We start from the raw sequence: 19,822 nt of genomic DNA, 5'->3' as shown, positions 1-19,822 counted from the left end.
CTCCAGCAACAAAGCTGGGACAACAGCATTTATCCACCCTCTGCCAAGTGCTTGGAGACCCTCAGATCAAAGAGGGTCCTTGAGCACAAGGCTCCAAAGCGCCCCATACTCGGGGGAGCACAGGAGCCTCCTGGGAGTTGTCAGATGTTTGGGATGAGCCAGCACGCACCAAAAGTAAGACCACCTTTGCCGCCCGGAGCCCCCCAGGATTGACCCTGCGTAAGGGTGTAGCTGTGTCGATCCCCAGCAGTTCCCCAGCGGGACCTGTCTCCCATCCCGCACCCACCACACACAGCTCGGAGGGGCCTTGACCTCAGCACCCACCCCCACCCCCCCCCCCCACTGACACAGCCAGATGCCATTCCAGAGGACGCAATGTCTCCCTTCCACCTCCTCCGAGCCCCAGCCCAGGCCACCCCCCTCCCCAGCCAAGTTCTGCCTCTGCAAGGCTGGGAGCACCCCCCTCCCCAGGGGGGCTCATCCCATCTAGCCACACCCTGGGGGCTCAGGGCTCAGCCCCCAGCCACATCTCTAGGGCCCAACCTCCAGCCTAACCCCTCTCCCAGCGGTCCCCAATCACTGTCAGGGGGTCCCGGACCTCCTGAGGACCCCACTGCTCCAACAGCCCCTCCTGGGGGGGGTCTGCAGCCCTCCCCCAGACCTGCCCTGGGGCGCTCCCGGCTGCCCTCGCGGGGGCTCTCAGGCCCCTCCAACCCCTCTGTGGGGATCTCGGAGCCCCCCCAGCCCCTCTCCGGGGGTCCCTACCCTCCCTGGGGGTCTCCGTCCCCGTCCAGACCCTCGCCCCCGCCCCAGCACCCCCGTGGCCCCGCCCCCAAGCTAGACCCCGCCCCTCGCTCTCTTCGACCACGCCCTCAACTCCCACCCGCCAATCGCAGGGCGATGTTTGACCGAAGCTCCTCCCCCGCCGGCGCCGCGCCGCGTCGTGCGCACTTCCGGCGCGCGGGGCGGGGGCCGGAAGCGGCGGGTGCTGGGCGGCGCCGGGCGGCGGCGGAGCGGGAGCGGCGGGGAGGTGAGCGCCGGGGCGGGGGGAGAAAGGGGGGGACGGGCTCCCGGTCGGGGCTGCGGGCTCTGTCCCGGAGCCGGTATCGGCGGGAGGAGGCTCCCGGGGTGCAGCCGTCAGCGACCGCTGCGCCGGGCCCCGGTGCTGGCCGGGGGGCGCCGGTGAGGGGTCGGGCCCGCCCGAGGCGGGGGCGGCTCTGTCCGCCTGCCGGGGCAGCGCTGGGCAGGCGCGGGGAGGCGGGAGGTGCTCCTGCCCGGCTGCTGGGGGTAAATCCGTTAAACGTGGAGGTTTCGGGTTCATTTAGCCACGGAACGGTGAAAACTCCCCGACGCGGCTGTTACCGGGGCCCGCCGCCATCCACCGGGGCTTCCTTCGCGGAGCGGAGGCGTTTCCTGCCGCGGGGGCCCGGGCTGGGGGGGGATCTCTGCGCCCGAATTCTGCCTGGGGGATACAAATTACCGGGGTCTGGGTCGCCGCCGTCCATCCCGGTACGGAGGGGCGGGCTGGGGGCCGGTACCTGCCCACACAACCCCGGCGAGAGGCGTTTGATCCTGGCCCGCTGTGGCTTCGTCCCCCGGAAGGGGGAGGTCGGGGTCTGCCGGCGATTTTCGGGCCAGAGCCGCCTCTCCCGGTGATGTGGCGAGTGTTGGGGCCGGAGGATCCCCGGGGCTCGCAGCGCCTGGGTGACTCACGGAGGGAGGGAGGAGTGTGTGCCCAGGTGAGATATCCAGCTTTCTGCCGCCACAGGACCTGACACGGCCTCAAGCGAGGATATTTCTCTAGTTTGTGCTTCCCACAGCCGGGTTCTCTCTCCATCTCGTTGGGCCGGGGCTGGCTCTGGGCTTTAGCCTGTTGCTGACTCCTCCTTTGCCTTTTGGTGGTGATTAAGATGGGATAAACGTGTAATGGGTTGCTTTGGATGTTGTGATAGTGAAATAAAAAAAAAAAACAGTATGGGTGTTTCATGCATCAGGTGACAGGATTTTGCATGTTGGGTTCTGGAATTCCTCGAGACCTGGGCTGTAGATGCACATCCCTGAAAAACCAGGAATCGGTGACCTCGAGGCACTGCAGTACTCCCTTTCTCTTCCTGAGGCGATCCTTGTGTCCCCGGAATATTGCTGAGCTTTCTGAAAGCCAAAAATACCCCCTATTATTCACATAACAAAGTTCAGGCAAGCAGGCTCTGCTTGAGCAGGCAGAGCTCGGGAGGGACACTGACGGGGTGCGATGCTCCGAATTCCTGATGGGCAGCTTGGTGCTGTATCCAATTTAGCTTAGATCCGAGATCCTCAGTTACTTCCCTGGTGGATTCATGGCCCTGACGGGGAATGGAAACGAGAGGAACGTAGCAACAGAATCTGGGAAGTGCAAATCTCCTATTTATTATAATTGTGATGAACGAGGAGGCCTTGCTCATGCTGTAGCGTGCAGTGAAATGACGCTTCAACCGTCTCTTAATGCTTGAATAAAAATGCCAAATAACATTTTTTAATAACTTTAGTAGGATTTGTTATTTGAGAGAGCTTAAATAAAGTCCAGATGGATTTTTTTTTTTTTTTTTTTTTAAGTGCTTTTGGTTTTCTAAATAAAGTGGCTCTGAAATACCAGCGGTGGGCACCGTGGGTTCTGGAGCCGTGTCAAGGAGCGTTGTTGTACTATAAACAGCAGAGATCTCTGCCTTGGCAGCTGCTGGGGGTAGCAATAGCTCTCTTGTGTTCATGGCTGGGCCTGACAACTGACTAAAATCAGGCATTTGAGTCCCGTCTTGCTTCAAATAGTTCCTTATTTGATGAGCTGAACTGTTTAAAAAAAAAAGAAAAGAAAATTCTTTGGGCTTTTGGAAGATATAAATGTTGGGAATCATCTGGTAGCTGATCCCCTGAGATATTCCAGTGTCAGCTCAGAAATAAACTGTGGTATGTTCTTAATTTAGTTGTCCCATCTTTATTCCTTTTGCCTGTCGAAACAGGAAGTAGCTGATGCAAATTTCATGTTGCTGACAGCAGCTTGTCGGCCTTCACGAAGGCTGAATCTGCACAGAGGCGTAGGTTTGACTCGCTTTGGCTATAAAACTAACATTTGTCTCTTCCAGAATGTCTAAACCAGGACTCGGGTTAGCATGCTCTGTCAGGCAACCGGAAGAATTTAATTTATACTGGTTTTCTGAAAACTTGCTCACTCTGAGGACCGGCCTTTGGCTGGGACATCCCGACTCCTTGATAATCTGCAAACAGGAAACTCCTCTCGCTGTGATGCTGTAGGGCTTTGGGATAGCTAGTGTTTTTACAAATAAAATCCCTTCCTTTTATTCCTCAGTATATCAAAAGTCGCGTTGTAGATGAAAGGCTGTTTGCTGTACAGTGTGTTCAAAGCCATGTTGCCAGGCTTTGATGGAAATAAAGGCTTGGAAATAAAAAGTTTAATAGATTAACTAAATGCGCTATGAAAATGAATGGACTTTCTGGCCCAGGGTGAAATGTGGGTTTGCTGCCACTCCATAGCTTCCGCTCCATTGCTAATCAAAGGTCAATTGGATTTAAACAAGACCTAGATTTAAATCCTGTGTTACGGTCCCAAAAGGGAGAGCTTCGTCTCGACTCCACTTCTGGTGGCTGGAGAACTCTAACCCCCGGCTGCACGGCGGAGCTTGGGTGCCTTTCGCCTTCCTCCTGAGCACGGGACCACACGCTCAACAAAAATGACTCTCCAGTGACCTGTACGTCTCGGCTTCCTCTTTGAAGAAGCCAACTGAGATCCTGTTTTATTACTGAGATCTGTGAAGTTGCTTTGCCACTTACTGACAAATTATTCTGCATCCAGAGCGATTAACAGACAAAACACTGCTTAGATGTAGCCCAAGCAGGTCTACTTTGTTATATATTTTTTTTTTTCTCTGTCGCTAAACACTAATCTCTCCAGATTGCAGCCTTTGGCTGTTGAGGTTAGCTACAACTAAATATTTTTTATTTCATTCCAGATAGGTATGAAAATGGCAGAAAGAGCTGCATCCACAGGGCAAAGGGCATAGTAAAGCGTGAGTCAAGATAGTTTTAGCAGGGAGTGACTGAGATACAGGTACCGGCTCTGGGACTTTGTGCTGCCTGCACTTAGTTCTGGTTTTGCTGCCAATTTACCGAGTGACTTATCTCACGAGTTGTCCTAATGCTGCCCATTAAACAGAAATGAAAATGAGTTCACCATCTGCCGGATAGTTTGCAAAGCTGGTTATCCGGCACTGGGAGTTTATGGCTTCTGTCAGGGAAACCCACCGAGGCCGGGGAAGGACGTGTCAAACGGCACGAGACGGGGGGGAATCTGAATCTCAAGGAACGCTTTCTTGTTAAAGGACATTAATCCCGACAGCGTATCTAGAGCTGGTGCCATACGTTCCTCTCAACAGCGTGTTTTAGGGCTGGGGGTCGGAAGCAGCTTTCCGTCTGGACTTTCTGGTTTGTAATCCTGATTTGAACTGCAGTTTGTGACTCGGTAATGGGGCTGATCAGATTAGAGCCTCGCGTGGAATGTGGTTGGAGATCAGTGGTGCAGAACAGCAGCTTTGTCTGCCCGGCCCTCTGTAAACCCGCTGTCCTTCCCCAAAACCCTGCGTTACACCCGTTTATCTTGCTGCACTCTTGAAGCATAGGAGAGTTTCCTTAACAGGTGGCTCTTTTGAGGGAAAAAAACCCACCCTTTTAGTGCGCTGAGAGCGGGGGAGGCAGAGCCCCGCTCTTGGCTGCGCTCCCACTTGAAGACGTGAGCCCCGTTGTGGATGCGGCAGAGCACTGACGATCCTGCGGTCAGGATTTCTACATTGTACAGAATTAAAAAAAAAAAAAAAGAAAAAAAGAAAAAAAAAGAGGTATTCATTACTGTTGATTATATGGGTGGCTGCCCATGAGTTTCAGCCTCTCTGAACTTTTTTTTGTATCTGGAAGGCATCCAGTCTCTGCTGTCCGGTTTTACGCACAGTATCTCCCCTGGCTCACTCTTGCACAGAGGAGGAAACCACTCTCTTCCTCTTGGAAGGGGGGTGGCCTCTCCCCCCCCCCTTCCCCCCCTCATCGGTGCTGCTTCTCCTGATGCAAGCAGCCGAAAGGGAGGTAGAAAATGGCCTTGTTTGTCTTGTGACATCAGTGCCGCTTGTGACTAATGCTGGATCTGCCCCACATCCTCTGGAAATAGGGTGAAAACATGCACTTTGAAGCAGGGCTGAGAAGGCTTGTGAGCAAAAGCAAACCCCTAATTAGAACTTCAAGTTTCGTTTCCGAGGGAGATCTAGTACCAGTTCGTCGATGCAGCTGGGTAAACCCCGTCTCCCTTTTTGGGGATGCTGAGAAGGACGTTCTCCTTCAGGCAGGGCTTTGAGCCCTTGCAGGCTGTTGCAATAAGAAAGAAGTTGAGTCCGAGCCGTAATTGTGATTCACGCTGTAAAATCTTTTGATGAGCGGTGATAAGATAAAAATGCAATTGGTGACTTGCTGCTCCCTCCCTGCATTCCCCGGGCGTTAGTGTGCTTGGAGCGTGACTCGTCTTGCTCCTTGGTGCACAGGCTCTGCAAAGCAGTAATTAATGGAAAGTTTTATAGGACACTTAAGACTTTTCCAGATGAGACGCTTCAGATGAACTTCTGTGCCTAAATCGCCTTCCCGTGCAGCGCTTGCAGAGGAGATTCTGCCGTTCAGAAACCAAAGCCTGTAGAGGGAGAGGATGAACAGGGGCGCATTGTTGCAGGAGCTATTCCTCCTTCGCTTGTGCAGCTGCTCCTCTTAGCGTGTGCCAGGGTGGCTCGTTTTGCACGCTGATGCTCTCTGCTGTAGCGATGCTGGAGTTATAGATGTTCCTTGGAGGAATTCGAGGCTTCGGGAGGTCCCTGCGGATGCTTTTGCAGAATCAAACCCACTAATTCTAACCCAAAGCTCATGAACTCCCACTGAAGCAGTCGTACTTGATTTGCTATGATATACGGGCACAGCTGGGACTTTGGCCAAGGACTGACTGCAGTGAGGTTCTGTGCAGACCTTTGTTTTATTGAGTGGTGTCAATACAAGGTTAGAAGTTGAAAGTTTTAGTATCCTTATATGTGTAAGAAATCTTTACAATGGGATAAGACTATGTGGCCGTTAAGGAGCGACTGTGGCAATAGAAAGTGGCTGTAAGCATTATGCATGTTGCATAATGTCCCTGCTAATCTGAGGGTACCCCGCTGCCCATCATCAGGGTGCAGAGCTAGGTAGAAATTATTCTGCTGGAACTGGTAGAGCTTGTACCAGACAGCTGACAAACCCTCCTCGGTGTTTGGCGTACGAGTTTCATGCTGTCAAAGGATAACCGTGTTCTGTCTGTGCAGGTCGTGGACAGCGGTAGATATGGAAAGACTGGTTGAACGGTTGGAGAAGGCTGTGGAGCGCCTGGAGACGGTGTGCCAAGGACCTGGCATGTGTAGAGATGGCTCTTCCAAAGGTAAGCCCCAAAGCAGCTCCCCGGTAGCATCGCCCCGTGGGAGTTGGGCGATGAAGGGCCAGCCGGGCGATGCGGCAGTGGGGCATCAGCAGGAGCTGTTGCAGGACGGGTGCTGCTCACGCAGGGCATGCGAAGGGCTGTTGGATGAACTGCCTGCACAGAGGGGAAGTGAGTTGCGCAGCAGATACTGCGCAAGCGCAGAGACGCCTGCGGTTACCTTCTTGCTAAGATAAAGACTTCCTGTGGCTGCAATGCTTCCCTCTTCTGTGTTCAGCTGCCTGCTCCGAGCTGAGCCTCCTGCCTTCGGTCAACATGAGCTGGGAGGAAGGCTGAGTGTGGCCTCTCGGTGATACCTGTGCTCTGGTTCGTTCTCTGCAGGAGTGGCTCAGTACGTGCAGGCTTTTGATGCCCTTCTGGCTGGCCCAGTAGCTGAATACATCAAGATCAGCAAGGAAGTTGGCGGGGATGTGCAGAAGCACGTAAGGACTCACGTTCTCTATCCGCCCTAAATTGATGCTGTTTGTTCTTCAGGGCTGTTGAGGGCCAAGTTTTCTGTCAGTGTTTGCATTCCTTTAGCGCTGCATTCTAGGATGTTTATAATCCCTGAGGATTCAAAACAGATGCAGATGCCCAGATAACCTCCAGCAGATTGCCACCTACACACGCTATGAATCAAACCTCCTCGAAATCTTAGGTGCTAGCTCTCTTTACGGACTTTGGCGCATGCCTTTAGGCGACCTATAAACTACCCAGCCCAAGAGCTGTTCCACTCTTGTAAGCTTTCTCTGAGGATGGGTGTCTCCAAGAGTGTGTGCTTTGAGATCAGCATAGCTGGTTCCTTATAGACTGGGAACTGTGGGCAGCGGGAGCTTGAACGACTGTTAGTGTTAGGCTGGGCACAAGGAAAGCTCTCTCATGTTTCTCTCTATCATTAGGCTGAGATGGTTCATGCGGGCTTGATGAGTGAGAGGGCTCTTCTGGTGATGGCATCTCAACATCAGCAGCCAACTGAGGTAAGTCTGGGCAATCACTCGTTAGAAACCTTGTATGCCCTTACCTCAGAGTCGGGGATCACTGCAAGTGTAGGGGAATCTGGACCATTACTGTTGCTCCAAAAGAGGAACCAGAGGAGGACTGGAGACACTTACACCCATGAGGCAGCGCTTGCTGAAAGCATGAACTGTTCTGGGTGCTCACCCAATACTGGGCAGAATTCCGGGGGTTGATTCTTAGAGCTGCAGAACTGGCATTTTCCAGTCTTTAGAGCAACAGGTTTTCTGTAGCTGTGAGAGCAGCTTGTGAGTGTCATCCCACCGCGTCTGTCTCGAGTTTCACCTGGCACCAGCTCTGCGCAATCACTGTTCCCCCAGATGCAACCTGCAGACAGGAACTCGTCTGAGGCAGGAGCCACAGTGGGATTTGCGTAGAGAGCGCTTTTCATTATGTGATGCTTATAGACTTTCAGGCATTAAACTCCTTCTGAAGTATAACAGACACTTGTCTCTATTGAATGGCTTCTGAATAATAGCTAGGCTTTTAGGATTGATTTGTCCTTAGCAAGTAATTTAACACTTTACCCTAGGCTGCCGCTTCTCAGCAGGATGCGTGACTGAGAATCTGATCCTGAATGCATTGGCTTTTCCCTGCTGAGAACTGTTTTTCCTGAGCAACAGGATCCCACCTTGCTTTTCTTTGCAGTTATTACCCGGCTCGGTCATGGTTTCTGCTCTTACATTGTGCTGGCTGCATTTCTGTGCTGCTTTCCTATTCACTGCAAAATATATCTGCATCTTTTTTTCCCCAGACTCAGCGTTGGAGGGTTGTTTATCTTTCCCCAGGCTTGCTGGGACGCTGCTCTGCGTAGCCTCTAGTCTGAGAATCTGCTTACAAATTCCACTGACACATTATTTAAATAAAGGATTATGAACAAACAACCACCTTAATCTAGTGTAGGTCTTTGTGCAGGTTGTCTTGCAGGAGTCTAGTAAGTTCTGGAGAAGCCAGTTTAAAATGTAAAATGTGTGAATTCTCACTGCTCGTGGCAAAGAGTTTCCCCATCCTGTTGCTTGACAGTGGCACTAGGCTGGAGCTCCTGGAAGTGTAGCCTGGCTGGTGGTCCTTGGAACCTCTCTGTGTTCATCTAGAGGAAGGGATAGTGACAGGAAATGCCGAGGCTTTGAAAAGCAAGTTTTTCCCAAATGTGTCCCTCACTGCTGCCACCAGCAGGAGAATTTCTGATTTTAGAGGAAAGAAAAGTTGCCTGAGAGGCATCTCTGGAACTGTTTAATTGGCTGTTCTGCTTTGACCTCAGAAGACTTGTAAGTGCTTTCAGTCACCATTCCAAGTGAACAGCACACAGAAACAATTTTTATCATCCAAATATTAAAGGCTTGGATTGACCTGAGGAGTAACTTGAATCCTGAAGTCCAGCTTGAGAGAGTGAGTTGAGAATTTGCTGCGAGTCTGATTGTAACGCAGGCTGTAGATCCCAAACTGCAAAAACCTGCTTAGCACCCCCTTTCTCTGAGGGTTTATAAAGGAGAGAAGAAATTTGACAAACTGTCTTGGAACAAAAGAATCCAGGAAAGGCAAATGCTATTTCTGTCCTTGTTACTAACAAGCTTTGTCAGTGTCTCTGGGATTGAACATGAGTCACAGTTCTTGGCGTTCTCCCATCGCACCAATCCAGTTGGGAGCTATGAGTTCAGCCCTGGAGGAGCCAGGCTGCGGGACTGAGCTGGGCTCGTAGGGAGGGCCAAGCCTGGACCGGAGCTGCAGCAGTAACTGGTGCCAGTTGGAGTCTTCCTCCGAGTGACCATCATCTCGGCAGAGCTGCCCATGAAGACGTGCAGCCATTCCAGAGCAATACTAATGTTCTTAACTGTTATCGTCCCTCTTGTCCCACAGAATGCGTTTTCATCGCTTCTGAAACCGATTTCAGAGCAAATCCAGGTGGTGCAGAATTTCAGGGAGAAGAACCGTGGTAGCAAACTGTTCAATCACTTATCAGCGGTCAGCGAGAGCATCCCAGCCCTGGGCTGGGTGGCCATGGTAAGAGCTCCGGTGGGAAATGGTTTCTTCAGGCTGGTGGGAAAAGTCTGGCTCCTTGATCAGCTGCTCCATGCTAATGTGTTCTTTCTTCTTTAGGCTCCAAAGCCTGGTCCGTATGTGAAGGAAATGACTGATGCTGCCATGTTTTATACCAACCGGATCCTCAAGGAGTACAAGGATGTGTAAGTTCACCTTTTTCTTTTAAAGATGTCATTGAACACAGCTAACTGGGTGTGTGGGGGCTGTTCCAGTATCTAACCACAGCTGCCTTGGTCTTTAATTCAGTCTTACTTTTAAAGGCAGGGTGTATTTATAAAGCCTCACTTAGCTGTTCTTTCCTGATCCTTAGGGAATGCAAGATTCCTTGCATTCATGTTGCAGCTGGAATCTCCTGTAGCAAGTGTATCTATCGCTGCTCTTGTCGCAGCATCATCTGGTGGCTGAGCCGTGTCCCAGGGCAGCAACTTCTTGTTGGAAATTCCAGACTCCTCAATTCAAAAGGGTTATGGTGCAGAGCAGGCCTGTGGCCTTCTGCCTGGGGTGTGAGATTAATACTGGAGCTGGAACGCGGTGGTGGAGGTGCGTGGCTGCTGTGCTGGTCCAGCTGTGTCTTGCCTGTAGGCTGGGAGGCGGAGAGATGTAAAGAATTGTTTGTAGTCCTTGGGTTTTAGTGGGAAATGCACCAGCTCACTCCTCATGATCTCCTTGTGTCCTCAGAGATAAAAAGCACGTGGACTGGGTGAAAGCTTACCTGAGTATCTGGACAGAGCTGCAGGCCTATATCAAAGAGTATCACACCACGGGGCTGACCTGGAGCAAAACGGTGAGTGCTGGGGACGTCTGCAGGAGCTCCTTAGCTGAGTATTGCACGATTATTGCAGCAGATACTGAGCTCCTGCAATTGCCTTTCCTCTTGCTGGCCTCGTACAGGGTCCTGTAGCAACGGAAGGGACTAAATCGCCATCTGCTCCCCCCGCCGGGGCTGCGCCGCCCCCGCCAGGCCCTCCTCCTCCCCCTGCTCCTGCCCCCACCAGCTCCAGCACAGACGACTCTGCCTCCCGCTCCGCGCTCTTCGCCCAGATCAACCGGGGAGAAGGCATCACCTCCGGTAGGTGGAAATAAGTAGCGGAGGGAGGGCAGCAGCGAACGAGAGTGCTCTTGTGCTGTGAATCCTTGTTAACAAACGACCATCTGGGCTGAGGATGAGGCTGGGAGCCGGAAGCAGCCCCGAGGCAGCTCACAGGGAGGAAGGGAGCACACCTGAGTTAGAATTCTCAGCCTCATCTGTCGGGTGTAGCAAGAGATTAATCTCCAGCCGGAGCAGAGAGAGGGAGCCTTTTGGTTGCTCACGTGTACACAAGGTGCGATTTTGCACCTATTCGTATTTGCACAAAACTGAGCCCTTTTGTGTGTTACCTGGTCAGTGTATCAGGACAGACGTGAAACAAGAGCGAGGTGCTTGGCTCGGGGCTTTTTCCAGCTGCAGAGTGGAAGAGCTGGTGCCTTCTGGTTCTACAGTATATCTTGTGTTCTCATCAATATTGTGTCCAGTCTTCCTTCCTCCCTCTGTCACTTGCTGTCACTCGTGCTTGGGCTCAATGTAGGCTCAGTCGCAAGAATTTATTTGCATTTTGAAAAAATGTTATCATGATGATTGTTGTAGTTACTGATACCTGGTGTTTGCGAAGCTGCATTCTTGGAGGAGCTCAGGTTTGACGTCTCTTGCAGGCTTAAGACATGTTTCAGATGACATGAAGACCCACAAGAATCCAGCACTGAAGAACCAAGGGGGTCCTGTGAGAAGCGGACCCAAACCTTTCACTGCTCCCAAACCAGCCTGCAATGCTAATCCTTCCCCAAAAACCTCTCCAAAGGCACCTGCGTTGCTAGAATTAGAGGGCAAAAAGTGGAGAGTGGTGAGTGGCTGGCGTCAGCGTGGGTGGGTTGGAGGGATGGGAGCTCTGCAGCAGGGAAGGAGGGTCTCCTGAAGACCTTCCTTGTAAGAGCCTGAAGGTAGATGCAGTTTGTTGTGAAAGGAGCTGTGCTGCCCTGCTGTTCACAGGGTTTAATTGGTCTGTATTCCAAAAATAAAGTGCGTTTTCCCCGCCTTTTCAGGAAAACCAGGAGAATGCCACTAACCTGGTAATCAGTGACACAGAGCTGAAGCAGGTAGCATATGTTTTCAAGTGCACAAATAGTACACTCCAAATCAAAGGCAAGATCAACTCCATCACCCTCGGTAAGCGGAGAGAACCTGAAAACTGCTTCTGCCCGCTGAAGGCTGAATCTTCAAAACCTTTCTGTGAGTGACCCTGTCTTTTCTTCGCAGATAACTGCAAGAAGCTAGGCCTGGTGTTCGACGACGTGGTGGGCATCGTAGAGATCATAAACAGCAGGGATGTTAAAGTTCAGGTGAGTGTTCTCTGCCTGGAGTGTGATTGCTGCACTGCACGACAGGGTGTCAGTAGCATCTGCTTCTCCGAGTTCTGTATTTCCAGAACAGGAATGCACATCTGTGGAGAACATTCATGAAACGCCATCTGTCCCACTGCTCTGCAGCTCACCCTCGCCTCACTGAAGCTCAGCTTCAGGGCTCTAGGTTAAAAAAATTAGTTTCTGTGAGGAGGCCAGCAGTAGAATCTGCTCCGATTCCAGTTTTGATATCTGATTTGGGGTGGTCAATTTGACCAGCGTTCCCTGTAGTTAACGTTCTAAAGGGATCAAAACAAGAAATAACTTTGGATTTTTGCCAAAGGTGGGAGGGCTTGAATCTGGCGTGGGGGCCGGAGTCAAACCTCTTGCCTTGAACGCAAGCGCAGAAGAAAAATGCGATTGCCCGGTTCAGGCTAACGCTCCTCTAACTGCTGCTTTGCCCACCCTGCTATAGGTCATGGGTAAAGTGCCAACGATTTCCATCAACAAGACAGACGGTTGCCACGTGTACCTGAGCAAGAACTCCCTAGACTGTGAAATCGTCAGTGCCAAGTCATCGGAGATGAATGTCCTTATTCCCACGGAGGGTGGTGACTTTGTAAGTGTTCGGTTTTGAAGTCGTCATCATCTGCTCGGGGTTGGGGTAACACAAGGTGGGATTTGGATTTTGAGCCCTGCGGGGGATGGCACAGTTACAGTGAGGGCTGGAAGGACAATTCTAGACTTGGAGGCTGTGAGCGATGAGCAGGTGCTAAAACCAGCAGATTGTTTGTCTTTACAGTGGGATATTTGCTGGTTTGTGAGAGTTTTTTCTAACTCGGGATCTCTTGGGGGCAGAACGGGCAGCGTTTGTGGTGCGTGAGGGGTGCAGTATGTATCTAAGAAAAGAAATGCCTAAAGCTGTGGGAGTAGTTACTGGTCTCAGTCGTAAACTGTTTTTTGACAACAGGTTTCTATTTTTACCCCCCAGACTGAATTCCCTGTCCCAGAACAGTTCAAGACAGTGTGGAACGGTCAGAAGTTGGTTACCACTGTGACGGAAATTGCCGGCTAAGCAGAAAAGCTCCAAGGCTCATGCCCTCCCCTGGCCCTGCTGTGGGACAAATCTGCTTTCAGATGATTCTCTTAGATTTCTTGTACCTTTCTGCTCTCAAACTGCTTCTCTTCTACCCGGGAGACACAGCTACCTGCCGTCACTGAAATACCTCTGGCTGGGGTTTGGTGTAGGTGGCGGGTCAGTTTTCGTCCACATCTATTAGCAGGAAGGTGTATTTTTTTTCTTCTCCCCTTGTCCGATCTAACTGCACCAATTGATTATGTCAGATTTTGGGTGAAATTCACAGCCAGTACTGGCAGTTGGCTTTCAGAGTGTTGTTTTTTTTTTTTTGTATTGCCTTTAAGCAAACTGTTCACGTGAGAGAGGAACGTTGTCCCCTTTTTAACAAATAATGGTTTATGTCGGGGTCCAGAGTACCCAGTTGCTATGGCAGATGGCTCAAGGTCCTGGAAGCTGCTAATTCCAGCTCTTTGTACTAGTTGGTGGCGTTAAAGGATGTGGAAATGGCTTTGTTGGACCAAAGGCTGAGGACCTGGGCCATAGCATTCCACCCTGATTTCTCTTTTAGCATTCCTACTAGCTCAGTGTATTTCTGATTGTGCCATGACAGGAGGCTTTACATTAACCAGTGCCACAGGAAGACTGCAGCGGGGTGACTGCAGTTGCCCCTCCAGCAGTCTGGCTGGTAGCTTGGAGCTGAGCACCTCTTATTCCATGCGTCCTCCGCCCTTCGCAAGGGAATCTTTGCCCCAGGGCTTCCTTCTCAGAGCAGCTGAACTCAAGGTTCAGTCTTCCAGGACGGTTCTTCTGAACCTGTCCCCTTCTGCAGAGGAGGGGTCTCCTCCATTCCAGGGTCAGTAGTGCAGTATTGTAAATACCCGAGTTGGATCAAGTCGGTTCATCACTTTCTTCCTCATTTGCAGTCGGTCCCCGTAAAGAGAATCCTCTCAGCCTGCCCTTTCCCCCGTTGCTTGGCTCTTTACTTTGGTGGAAGCTTGTAGCCTCTGTTCCAGGGCCCTGGGGCAGAGCGATGGATCCAAGACACAGTACTGTACTGACCCATAAAGGGAGCTGCACGTGCTTTGACCTTCATTTTTCCAACGCCTCGGGTGGCATAAGCATATCTTAAATGCATTTCCTCTGTAAAGTGTCAATGTTCTTTTTCTCTAGGACAAAACTTACAAAAAAAAATATGCAATTTTTTTATTTTGAGACTGTCCTGTGACTTGTACTCGTCTTCTCCTGAGGCTTGTGAAAAAAAACCTTTCTTATGTACTTAAGATTATACAGAAGATAGAATAAAGTTAATGCCAACTTGCTCATTACAGCGGCTCTTGTTTACTCTTTGGGGGTGCCCAGGACCTCAGGTAGGACACGGTGCCCTTTGAATCCTTTTCCTATCAGGAAGTACAGACTTCCCTCAACTCCCCTCCAATCATCAGTAATTGTCAGATCTCACCTCTTTTAGTTGGTTAAAATTCTTTATTGATTTCAGTTGCTGTACAAAAGTGCATAAAACAAGCCATTAGTTGAAAACTGTTTGAGCTGTTAATACCCACTTAATTCAAAACCCTCCTTTTTCCCCAGAAATCCCTAAATTTGGCCCTTTCCCCCCCATCTTGAAGGACGGGCTGTACTATCTTTCCTCTGCACACAGCCATGTAAGTCTACTTGCTGATGCCCTTAAGAGATGCAACGTCCTTAACACTAGTAATTTCAGTTAATACTGCTGTTGCGTCCTGCGAGGAACAGGCGAGAGGGAAAACGAACCTCTCACTAATTGTTTTGCCATCACCAAGTGACCGGGCGCAGCCCCAGCTCCGAGAACTGAAGGTAAGACTTACCAGAGCTGTGCAGGATGGAGCGTTTCAGAGTTAGTGCAAGGCTTAATCCACCCTTCTTGGAGTGTGATTTACATCCAGACAAATCCCAATCTCTTACTGCAGCGTAAGAGGCGCCACCTCTGCACGCCGTGGCACTGCTGAGCTAAACCCCCTCTTCTTCCCCTTCCCCGGATCCCCGCAGGATTGTACGCACAAAGTGCTGTTGCACAGTAGCAGCTGCATTAACTACAGTGGTCGATTCTCCCCAGCGCTCTCCCAGGGTGCAGCCTCCCCTCAGCTTCACTGGAGGAAGGGGAGGATAGTGCTGTAAAACCACTCTTCGGAGAAGTGGAGGTGATCCCCTTTCACCCCCAGGAACACCAGCTTTCCTGCTTTGTCCATCTCCTGCAGCCCCAGGCGATCCTGCAGAGAGAAGCGTGACCGTATGGGGCCCTGCCACGGCCAAAGGCTGGCAGTGGCTGGGGAACGCCCCCCCCACAGAGAAAAGCGCTGATGGTCGGAGACCTTTGTTGCAGGCAGAGGGGGTTCCACCTCCGCTCTTCAAAGCTTCTCCTTATAGAAGGGGGGGGAAAAGGCATTATGGATGACCTATAACAAGGCTTTAAAAAGGAGCAGAGTTAATTAAACACATGCTGAAGGGGATCTTGAGCCAGGCATGAGAACATCACTCTAATTCCCGCTGTCCTGGAGAGAAATGCCTTCCCAGACAGCAACTGGCAAGAGGAGGCCGTGCCCCAGGAATGGCAGAGATGGTGAGCAGAGCAGAGCTGTGGGGTTCAGAGCTCCTCAAGACCTCTACAGGGACACTGTAGAGTGGAAATAGCAGAACCCCCTCAGCCCCCAGCAGAACATACCTCTATGTACAGTGAAGTCTCCTTCAGCGGGATGGTTTCCTTGGCCTGGCCACTTTTGTAAAACCCGAACCACTGTCAGAATAAAAACAAGGGAAGAGTTGCTGAAGGGCTCTCAGGAGTAAGCAGGCTTTCACCAGCTTCTGCTGGAGACAGTGCAGCATCAGGCCTATGTTTGTGCTCAGCCTGCTCCACACCAGCCTCAAGTTCTGCCACCAAAGGACAGACCACAAACGAGAAAGCAAGAACCAAACCACCACCCAAAAGCAGCACCCGCCCTGTCTCACCTCAGAGATCGGAGGGTCCACCATGGTATCATTGAGAAACTTCACCATCACAAACTTCTTCAGAGCCATCAGGTTTTTCTTGTACGTTTCGTTGATGCCCTGGATGAAAGCAACAGAGAAGAGAGTCGCTGGAAAGCCCACCGAGAGAGGTCAGGCAAACTGCTCCAACTTGCCCTGCACTTGCAAAGGAAACCCTGGAGCGCACCGGGCTGGGAAGCAGGAATCTACATTTCTGTCAACAGCCTCCCTTGGCTGTGCCCACAGCGTTCAGCCTCATCTCCAGGCTGTAAGGAGGGGATGGGCCTCCCCTGGGGAGGGACAGGATTTGCCCACTTGAAAGGTGACAGGTGGCCTGAACACATGGCGTATCTATACCAACCACTCCACAGGAACGCAGTGACACGGGAACTGCTCTGCCATGGACAAGTCTCCTTCATAAATCTACCAGCAAAACCAGTTTGTACGTTCCTGGATGCAGGGTAAAAAATGCTCCCCTTCAAATTCCAGCAAAACTATTGCCAGGGAGAGCTAATACGAAGGAACTTGCTGCTAAGGCTTCTGCTCTCCTGCTAGCGTTTAATCATCAGCCAGGTCCTTACCCTCTCCTGATTTATGTCAGCCAAAAAGATGCTGTTTTTCCTGTAGTCCTCCTCCTTTAGAGGGTCGTGCCAATATTCTGCTTGCACCAAGCTGGAGAGGAGAAAAATCAAAGATCAGACCGGAAACCCAGAGCTTCTCACATGGGCCCGGCCCCCGTCGTTGCAGCCCCATGAATATACTCACTGCTCCTGAACAGTTTGTGTGTAGGCGCCCAGATCCAGCGTCTTTCGGATCCAGTCACAGATATGGGAGCTCTCCCCAGGACAGCGTGGAAAGCCGTACACGCCTGGGGTATGGAGATGTGTAACAACTCGGTGAGCCAAACTGAAATCCCTTAATCCCTCCAGCTGGTAAAGAACCACCCTCGTACAGAACAGTGGCAAGAATTACCCAGGGAATCAGGCAGCCTTTAATCCTGCAATCTCATTAGACAGCCCTCCTGCCCCCGGGCACTGTTACACACCAAGATAATGGATGATGTTCTTGAGGAGAGGGTATTGCTTCAAAGAATGGGGCAGGAATACTGCTGGAATACTGTCCAGCTCACCTGGTGTATTTCCAGGAGGCCTCAGGATGGTTCCCTACAAGACTTTCCACTACACTACAAAGAAAGAGACTCAAGCTATGGAACTTCTCCGGGGAGAGTATTTGAAATTCATTGCCAGCCACTCTTAACTGTACACCTTTTAAATTCCATTTCATGCCGCCTCTTTCATCTACTGCAAAAAGCACCTCCCTTTCCTTGGGGCTTTAGCCGCCTTCCAGATGCTGATTGTAAAATATCCTCGTGACCCAGAAGGTTTAGTTTCACAAAGGCTTTGGGTCTGTAGTTAGAAATTTCTTCTCCCGAAACAACTAATCCCAAGTGCTTCCAAAGTATGTAGGAATTCTACCCAGACAATAAGTTGTCTGCTTACAAAAATCCCTTCTCGTTGCCAGTTAAGCAAGACACCGAGACAGAAGATAATGTAGTCCGGCAACAACCGGGCCAAAGCAGACCACCAGATTCAGACACCAACAAAGGGACAACTTAATTCATAAGGAAATGGTCAGATTTTAGGAAGATATCAAAACAAAAAAAAAAGAATTTCTCCTGCCAAAAAGATCCTCCCCACCCTCCAAGGTGTGATAGCTTAAGAGGACACTACCTTGGTGCTGCCCCCCAATGGAGATCAAATTGAACATGGGAGGAGAAGGACACCTCTGGGCCACCGCCCTCCTGCGGAGAAAGATGAAGGAGCTGAGCTGGGACTCAGCATGCCCAGGCCACCACTGCTGGTTCACGGGCAGCTCTCAGCTTGCCCCTGCGTGGGCTCTGGCACTTGGGTAACATTTGCAAAGAGAATTAACCCTTCCCGGTAGAGGAGGGCTACAGGCAAACACGCTCTTGCCTCCTTTAGAGTGCTCCTGTTTTTACAAAGGGCTTTGTCCATTTGCATCTACTTAGTACTTCAAAAGAGCTTTAAATCAGAACCTAAAATCCAACAGAAATCACTGGAAATGGAAGAGAAATGTAAACTCACAGGAACTGGCCTCCTTGGGAGAAGCCCATTGCGTTGTAGCCTCCTTTCAGACGAGGGTCCTTTGCGAGCTGGCCACACACCTCTCTCACTTGATCGTTCACATTCATAAAGAAGCTGTTCTCCATATCCTAATGGATTAGCCAGATTAAAATGTATCGTTTGTACCTTTACGATGGTTTGTGCTATTTTCTTATCTGCAAACAGGTCGCTAACAGTTCTGCTTTTGGAAGAGGACCTTAACTTTCTCGGTATGACAGAACTGAAAGTTAAGTTTTGAGACTTCCCTCCACCGAGCCTTTGTTCCGACTCTGCCTGGGCAAACCGTCTCGTACGGGGCAGTGACACTTCCCCAAACTTCTTGATAATTTGAGTTCTTTCAGATTCTGTGTGTGTAGACATATATATATATATATAAAATTTAAAAAAAAAATAAAATCAAACTTCACCCGTCCTTTCCCGATCCCAAAAAGTAACATACATTGCACAGCATCTTGAGAGACTATTTAAAGAAATTCCGTAGGGCTACACAAAACCATCAAAACCCACAAAGTCTCTGTGTTTATGCTGAAGATGTACAGGGAATAAAGAGCTATAAATAAAAAGAAGATGGCAAGGAATAAAGCTCTGCTTCAGCACAGTCTCTTATCACAGGCCTTGTATTATCTGGAGCGGTGAGAGAGTGCTAATCAATGGATTTGCATATTAATCCAATTTAGACTAGGGATTTGTTTTTCCCTCCGGTTCTTTTCCGGGGGTATTATCTAGACCTTTATCGGTTTCTATCTGTCTAAGCTGTTTACTTCACAAAGAAAAAGAAAACAGCGGTGAAAGCGCTACAAGAATCCCTGTGGAACCATGTTAATAACAGACTGCGATAATTATTGCACCTTCAGATCCACGCACCGGCCACCACCCTGCCAAGCAGAACCGCGAGTGGCGGCCCAGTTACCTGTATCAGGTTGCTTCCGATCTTGAGAGACAGAACATATATCCCCGGTATTTTATTCTCCACTATTTTCTTAATGTAGCCCATGCTTTGAGGATTGCAGCAACTGTCTCCTGTGAAAGAGAACACGGCGACACAGGGTCACGCCACTGCCCCGGCCCCCGCCAACGTACCGGGACCTCCCTGCTGCAGCGGGGCCGGGAGCTGCCAGCGCGCACAGGGGACCGGGGAAGGAGGGTCAGCACCTCCCGGCCTCCCCAGACACCCGTGGCCCGGGGGAAGGGGATGTGGGAGCGCATCCGACCTGCGAGATCCCCCGGGGCCTGCTCGGGTCCCAGCACGGCTCCATCCGCGGGCCTGGCCAGCTGAGCCCCGCCTCCCCGCCCACGCAGCCGTTACCGGAGGATCGCCTCCCCGCCCACGCAGCCGTTACCGGTCCCGGCTCACCCATGCCGTGCCAGATAACCAGGGGCACGGCGGCAGCCGCGCCGCCCAGGCACAGCCCCGCCAGCGCCAGCACCACCGCCCTGAGCGCCGCCATCTTGACTGGGCACATGACTCGCGCGCGGCACGGGTCAGGCGGGCGGGGGCGGGGCCCGAGAGGGGCGGGACACGTGACGTACGGGGGGCGGTGCTAGCGGCGGGGGGCGTGGCCCCGGGAGGTTCACACCCAAGCCACCGGTTCGAGTCCCGGCGTTCGTCCATCCCACACCCCGGTCCCTGAAATCCCAAATCCCCGCCCCGGG

The 19,822-nt window shown here is 51.4% G+C and overlaps 2 protein-coding genes across 2 annotated transcripts; one reads left to right on the top strand and one right to left on the bottom strand.

Annotated features, from left to right (window-relative positions):
• Positions 1 to 980: 980 nt before the first annotated feature.
• On the top strand, positions 981 to 14,349 carry CAP1 (cyclase associated actin cytoskeleton regulatory protein 1). Its single transcript, XM_074161830.1, has 13 exons — positions 981 to 1,030; positions 6,372 to 6,484; positions 6,863 to 6,963; positions 7,420 to 7,497; positions 9,392 to 9,535; positions 9,632 to 9,717; positions 10,253 to 10,358; positions 10,466 to 10,643; positions 11,264 to 11,451; positions 11,651 to 11,774; positions 11,865 to 11,947; positions 12,423 to 12,566; positions 12,939 to 14,349. Exons 2-13 carry the CDS (start codon positions 6,391 to 6,393, stop codon positions 13,020 to 13,022), a joined length of 1,410 nt encoding a protein of 469 aa, XP_074017931.1. The 5' UTR covers positions 981 to 1,030; positions 6,372 to 6,390; the 3' UTR covers positions 13,023 to 14,349.
• A 142-nt stretch (positions 14,350 to 14,491) lies between these two features.
• PPT1 (palmitoyl-protein thioesterase 1) lies at positions 14,492 to 19,796 on the bottom strand. Its single transcript, XM_074162056.1, has 9 exons — positions 19,524 to 19,796; positions 19,080 to 19,189; positions 18,131 to 18,258; positions 17,756 to 17,826; positions 16,791 to 16,893; positions 16,607 to 16,697; positions 16,008 to 16,106; positions 15,724 to 15,795; positions 14,492 to 15,271 (listed from the first exon to the last, which is right to left on the bottom strand). Exons 1-9 carry the CDS (start codon positions 19,630 to 19,632, stop codon positions 15,149 to 15,151), a joined length of 906 nt encoding a protein of 301 aa, XP_074018157.1. The 5' UTR covers positions 19,633 to 19,796; the 3' UTR covers positions 14,492 to 15,148.
• Between the last annotated feature and the right edge of the window lie 26 nt (positions 19,797 to 19,822).

Source organism: Numenius arquata, chromosome 21, assembly GCF_964106895.1.
Source record: "Numenius arquata chromosome 21, bNumArq3.hap1.1, whole genome shotgun sequence".
Lineage (NCBI taxonomy): Eukaryota > Metazoa > Chordata > Aves > Charadriiformes > Scolopacidae > Numenius > Numenius arquata.
Note: the sequence above shows the minus strand (reverse complement) of the source record. Positions and strands in the feature narration are given on the sequence as shown.

Coding starts and splice junctions, on each gene's coding strand:
- CAP1 (XM_074161830.1), top strand. CDS start 6,391: ATGGAAAGACTGGTTGAACGGTTGGAGAAGGCTGTGGAGCGCCTGGAG. Junction 11,452..11,650: donor AGGGCAAAAAGTGGAGAGTG/GTGAGTGGCTGG, acceptor CCGCCTTTTCAG/GAAAACCAGGAGAATGCCAC. Junction 11,775..11,864: donor GATCAACTCCATCACCCTCG/GTAAGCGGAGAG, acceptor TTTTCTTCGCAG/ATAACTGCAAGAAGCTAGGC.
- PPT1 (XM_074162056.1), bottom strand. CDS start 19,632: ATGTGCCCAGTCAAGATGGCGGCGCTCAGGGCGGTGGTGCTGGCGCTG. Junction 18,259..19,079: donor TCGGAAGCAACCTGATACAG/GTAACTGGGCCG, acceptor CTAATCCATTAG/GATATGGAGAACAGCTTCTT. Junction 17,827..18,130: donor TCCCAAGGAGGCCAGTTCCT/GTGAGTTTACAT, acceptor CTTTCTCCGCAG/GAGGGCGGTGGCCCAGAGGT.